We start from the raw sequence: 6,000 nt of genomic DNA, 5'->3' as shown, positions 1-6,000 counted from the left end.
TGGCTCTGTATTCCTGACCCCAGACCATGTTTCTCCTTTATAGTATCTCAGGACACCAGCTTCCCCCTGAAATGCTTGTCTACCTGCCCACACTGCTGGACTGCCAGCTCCGGGTGGGTAACATGATCCTACTTGTACCCCTATGCATAGCACACAGTAGCTGTTCACGTCTGTGAGGTCAACGCCTACAAGTCCCACTGCCACTCCTGTCCACCACGAAGGAAAAGAGTAAGGTTTTTAATACTGAGTACGGCCGTGGACAGTCACAGAGACAGCTTGGTATTTAGGAAAATATCTTTATTGATTTTTAAATTGTCCTACTATTTGATTTAAAAACCATAGTAGTGGCTTTTTCACAAACTTTACAAATTGTAGAAAATGATTTTCTCATTCTCTATGAAAACCTCATTCCCGTTCAACGGGGTTCTTTTCTGGTTGAAGCCTGGCAGGAAGGAGGGAATGAACAACACAGCACGGACAGCTGGGGACTCTCTCCTCACACACTAAAGCTCAGGCTGAGTCCCAAAGACAACGGCTCCTCTGAGGGAGACCCAGCCCGTGAAGATGTGTGGCCTACTGAGGCAGGCCTCTCTTTTGAAGGCCAGCAGGCCCCTGAAGGCCTAGAGTGTTGTATGTCAAGGCAGCTTCGTGGGAACGAGGACCATAGCGAGCTTATGGCTTGGATCCTTCTCCCTGTAACACAGCCAGGAAAGAGGCTGTGGACCCAGGCCACTTGGTGCTCCAGGTTTAGACATCTCCCCTTTTATTTGGCTCACAGAGGCTAATTTGTCAGTTACTTAAAAACAAACAACAACAAAAACAGAAAACAATCATTTGGTTCCGTTTCAGCTGTAATCAGCAGTTGGCCATTTTTAGAAACGATGACAGAGTTGCTAGTTGTTAAGTCTGCATTTTGTTATCCGCTGAGGATCCTTCTCTCGTGTGCTTAAGGAGGGAGGGAGGGACAGCTGTAGCAGAGACCGTTTGTTGATCTGAGAAAACCGTTCAAATGTTTTGCATCCGCAGACTAAAGCTGATGGAATCCCCAAACGATCCCACTGATTTGAATGAGAAACACGACTGTCCCTCTTGGGTGTCTTGAGTCAAAACAAGGCAACCACTTAGTGATTTATCACCCTCAAGCTCTGTCTTCCAAAAGGCATTAGAGAAAGGGCCAGCCTCCATCCGAGCGATTGGAAACACCACCGACAGCTTGGACACTTTGCTTTTAAACGCAGCAGGAGTTACTTTCCCGTTGGCCCTAGCTGAAGAGCCACCTTCCTAGACTATTTAGGAAGAGGCAGACAAGTGAGGGGCCGAGGGTCTCCACTGACTGGACTGTGGCTGGGCACATCATCAAAGGCAATCAGTACATGTATGGCATATGAAAATTGTCCTGTGCACCCCCCTGCAACTGGTCCGCAAACTCGGCCTGACTGGACATGGGACGCAGGAGGTAGAGGACAAGCTTCCATAAGGCACACGGTGAGTGGCCCCCCACTCCAAGTGCTTGTGATCATCCCTTTACTCGGTTCCAGAAGTGTTGGAAAGCAGAGGAGTTGGCGACACTCACAATGAGCAGCAGCAGCAGATACAGGGACATCATGACCATGAACCAATGACTGGACAACCAGGACAGCTGGCGTGAGGCCCTGCCCAGAGGGAAAAAGAGAGTTGGCAACTCGGGAAAAACATTTTTTGTTTTAAGTGTATGCAAGTTCTGGCTCAGAGAACACGACATGATGGATTTCATCCTCTGTGAGCCTCGAAGGGAAGCTTCGTGCGGCTCTGCCCAAGACCTGGGGCTGTTGGCCCTGGCACCGCCAACTCGCCTTTCAACAGAACATTTTCTGACTGCACAAACACAGCTATGCAATGAGCTCACCCACTCTTCCCCAGTTAGCTCCTCTATTGCCTTTTATAACTCGCTTTTCTTAAGGCTTTGGTATTTAAAAGGATGCCCCATCTCAGGGTGTCTGCACAGATGGTCGCAAGCTACTTAGTGAAGGTCTTTTCTGTATGAGCAGAGACAAATCTGAGCTGGGAGAATCTTTTTTATTATTGTGTGTGTGTGTGTGTGTGCACATGTATGTGCATGTATGTGCATGTGTGTACATGTGTGTGTGCATTTGTGTAGAAACCAGAGGATGGCCGGTGAGTGTCAGTTCTCTCCTTCCACCATGTGGGTCATAGAGATTGAACTCAAGCTGTCAGGGTTGGTGGCAGGCGTTCTCACCAGCCTGGGAATCTTTGTGTTACACTGGGAGGTGTTCTAAGCCATCCAAATGTGCACAGAAAACACTCGCTAGGGAGTTAGTTAAGAATGGAGTTTTTCAAGTAAATAGCATGTATCTCCAACTCCAAGGGATCTGAAGTCCTTCTGGTTTCCCTAGGCGCACACGCACACATGCACACACACACACACACACACACACACACACACACACACAAACGCGCACCCTTAAAAAACAAAACAAACAAAAAGCCCAGAATATTCAATGCAGCCCCTTTTCTGTGGGTTTGGCAGAAGCTCCACCACAGACTCCAACAACATAGCAAGATGACAAAATGACAGTACCCCTAGGGACCCTGAACCTCTTCCTGCCACCATGCTACTAGATGGAATGGGATGTGGCTCCTCTACAGTCCTCCAGAGCTAAAGGCCCTCATCTGCTGCTGGGCTCAACCCTCTTCTGTCTTTCTTTATTTCGTATCTTCTGCCATGCTGGGGGTCGAACCCAGGGCCCTTGTGTGCTAATCAAGCACTCTACCACTGAGCTACGTCCTTAACATCAACTCAGAGAGATGAAGAGGAAGCATCTGGGTCCACAGCAGGTTCAGCTGAGCTGCACATTCTCAGCCACTGTCTGGTTCCCTTCCTGCCTCTCAGCTCAATCTCTGAAATGGAGTTCAGACAAACCAATTGCCCAGGGAGTCCTAGTTTGACTTCATGTACCCCTCAAACAGGCTTGTTTCCAAACCGATCTTCTCCACTAGTATGTTTGGTCCCGTTGGAGTCAGAGCTACCTACGCCTTCTCCACCTCTTCCCTCGGGTGTCCAACATCATGGGGCGCAGGCTTTACACATCCGAGGCCCGCGGCTGAGCGAAAGGCGATGCTGACGGCTGAGCCATCGACACTCTCAACACAGCAGCCATCTCCTAAGTTCACGCAGGGACCACCTGCTTACCTCCTCGGCTGTTTCTGGGAATACACCAGCAGGTACTTCACCCGAAGAAGTTGGTTATTGGTGACTACAAAGTACTTAGGAGGGATATCTCCCCCTTCACTGTGCTTGATTCTTGCTCTGCTGCGGTCAATTTCCTTGGTATCTGAAAAAGGAGAGAGAAACATGCTTTGCCGGGTGTTGTGCGGGGGAAGGGGGAACGCAATAACAAAAGCGACAAATTAGAAATAGAATTGAGTCAAGGTTCGTGTTCCTGAGGCACAAAGTCAGCAGGCTGAGGACTGCATCCGTGTTCCTGTGCGAATCAGCACAGAGAACAGGAGATTCTGGCAGGCAGGAAGACAAATGGGGAAGAGAGAATAGGAAAACAGAGAAGAAAATCCGCTGAACAAAACACGCAGAAGGCAGTCGCAAATGGAAGGCTGAAACGGCAGATCAGCGTCACATACCGAGAGCCTGGACCAGGACTCATTGGAAAGCAAAGCTGCCTCAGCAGGACTGCTTATTTATTTATCTGTTTAGAGACCATTCACCCACGCCTGAACTCAATGCCTAGCTAAGGGTGGCCTTGAACTTCTGACCCTCCTATCTCCACCTTCTGAGTGCTGGGCTTGCAGGCTCACAATACTGTACCAAGTTGATGCTGTGTGGAAGGTGAAACTCAGGGCCTCAGACTTGCCAGGTGAATACTCTAGCAATTGAGTCACAACCCCAGGGCCTAGGAGGCATTCTGAATAAATCACACTAGATTCAGTTCTCAGAACACTTACTTTCACCAGGCCTGGTGGAGCACAGCTTTGATCTCAGTATATACTTGTTTTGTTTTGTTTTTGAGACAGGGCCACACTATGCAGTTCTGGCTATCCTGGAACTCACAATGTAGACCCACCTGCTTCTGCCTCCTGTCTCCTGATTGCTGAGATTAAACGCGCTTGAGAGGGAGGCAGAGACAGGCAGATTGCCTGTGAGTTCATGGCCATCCTGGTCTACATCCGAGTTCCAGGACAGCCAGGGTTACTATGTAGTGAGATTCTGTCTCAAATCCACAACCACAAAGACAGATAAACACTTCTACCACTCCTACCAAGACTTTTGTTTGTTTGAACTTGCTCCGTAGCTGAGGATAACCTTTAATTCTGACCCTCTTCTCTACATCTCCAGTACTGGAATTACAAGTGTCTATCACCATGCCCTGCCCAGGATTTTAAGGGAAAAAAAAATCTTTTTCAGACAGGACCTCTGTCTAGTCTGGAAGGATGCAAAGCAGGCTAGCCTTGTACTCACAGAGATCAGCCTGCCTCTGCCTCTCAAGTGTTGAGATTATAGGTGTGCGCCACCATGCTTGGCTTTATTCTTTTATTTATCTATCTATCTATCTATCTATCTATCTATCTATCTATCTATCTATCTATTTATTTATTTATAGGATTTTACTTGAGACTGGATCTAATGTAGCCAAGGCTGACTTCAAACTCACAAAGTAGCTAAGGCTAGTCTTTGTATGCTGATCCTCCTGTTCCACTTCCTACTCACTGAGATTACAGGCTCATGCCAGCACACCAGGCAAAATTTCTTTTGTTTTTGTTGTTGTGGATTTTATGTGGACGTGTGCAGTGCTGAACCCAGGGCCCTGTACATGCTAAGCAAGTACTTAAGTCTGGTCTGAAAGGGAGGGAGGACACTCTTTCCTGTTAACAACACGGAAAGGCTTTATCAAACACAAGCCAGGGCTCTGTGGCAGCAGAGGCTGGGCAGTTGTGTTTTGATGTCGAATGTCTCCATATGCAAACTTGCTAAGATTACGCACGCGAGCGAGCGAGCAAGCATTTCGTGCTGTCTGGTTTGGGAGGGTGGCGTCAGACCTGGGCCTGTTCCTTGGGTCCAGTTGTTTCGCATTAGAGGCCAGAACAGTTTGTCTTGAATTCTCCTCTTCTTAGTAAAGCCAACAGCCCAGTTTGGACACTGGAATGACAGTCCTGGGACTCTTCTGCCTTGGAGGAGGGTGGCCCAGGGGAGGCATTGGGCATGTAATCCAAGGGGCACCTCCAGCCAGTGGAGTTGAGGTGGCTGCTAGCTATCAGCTCCTGGAGAGTCCATGGCCTCAGATGCCCCCCTGGTCGTCTGGGGATTTCAGCACACTCCAGTGGAGCTCAGAGAATCTGGACCCATTATCCTTAGCTTTTGTTGTGCAAACCTTTATTGAATGTTAATTGGAGGTTTTCTGATGATGCAAGTGCCCAGAAATAATACCAAAATTCTGACTCTCAACGAGCCATGCCCTCACCTTATAAGTATGTAAGGTTTCCATTTGTCAAATCTTTTTTTTTTTTTGGTTTTTCAGGACAAGGTTTCTCTGTGTACCAACCCTGGCTGTCCTAGAACTGGATTTGTAGACCAGGCTGGCCTCAAACTCATAGAGATCTGCCTGCCTCTGCCTCCCAAGTGCTGGGATTAAAGGAGTGAGTCACCACCTGTTTTCTTTCTCCTTAATTTTTATTTTCTATGTATGAGTGTTTTGCATGAATATATGTATGTTCACCACATGTCTGGTACCCATGAGGCCGAAAGAGGATGTTAGATCCTAGTTGGAGTTACAGATGGTTGTGAATCCCACAGTGTGGATGCTGGACACAGGGTTCAGGTCCTCTGGAAGAGCCTGCATTTGTCAAATCCTGCTTCCTTCCCAAAGCTTTCCCTGGGCTTCTTGAACCCTCTCAGCTGCCCCTTGTCAGTCCCTCCCCAGAACTCCCTGACTCCTACCTGTAATGTGATCTTTTCCTATCACGTGTTCCATCCCTGAGAAGCCATTCCCG

The 6,000-nt window shown here is 48.2% G+C and overlaps 1 protein-coding gene across 2 annotated transcripts in view; it reads right to left on the bottom strand.

The window, feature by feature from the left end:
• Window positions 1-276: 276 nt before the first annotated feature.
• Parp16 (poly(ADP-ribose) polymerase family member 16) overlaps window positions 277-6,000 on the bottom strand; it is a 29,596-nt gene continuing 23,872 nt past the window's right edge. For both annotated transcript variants that reach the window (XM_048423065.3, XM_048423064.3), the window contains 2 exons: window positions 3,191-3,332; window positions 277-1,652 (listed from right to left, as the gene is read on the bottom strand). In XM_048423065.3, coding sequence (XP_048279022.1) covers window positions 1,517-1,652; window positions 3,191-3,332 — 278 coding nt within the window. In that variant the 3' untranslated portion in view covers window positions 277-1,516. The remainder of the gene's footprint in view (window positions 1,653-3,190; window positions 3,333-6,000) is intronic.

The sequence above is a fragment of the Myodes glareolus genome, chromosome 4 (assembly GCF_982192425.1).
Source record: "Myodes glareolus chromosome 4, mMyoGla1.1, whole genome shotgun sequence".
Taxonomy (NCBI): domain Eukaryota; kingdom Metazoa; phylum Chordata; class Mammalia; order Rodentia; family Cricetidae; genus Myodes; species Myodes glareolus.
This window is presented reverse-complemented; position numbering and strand designations above follow the sequence as displayed.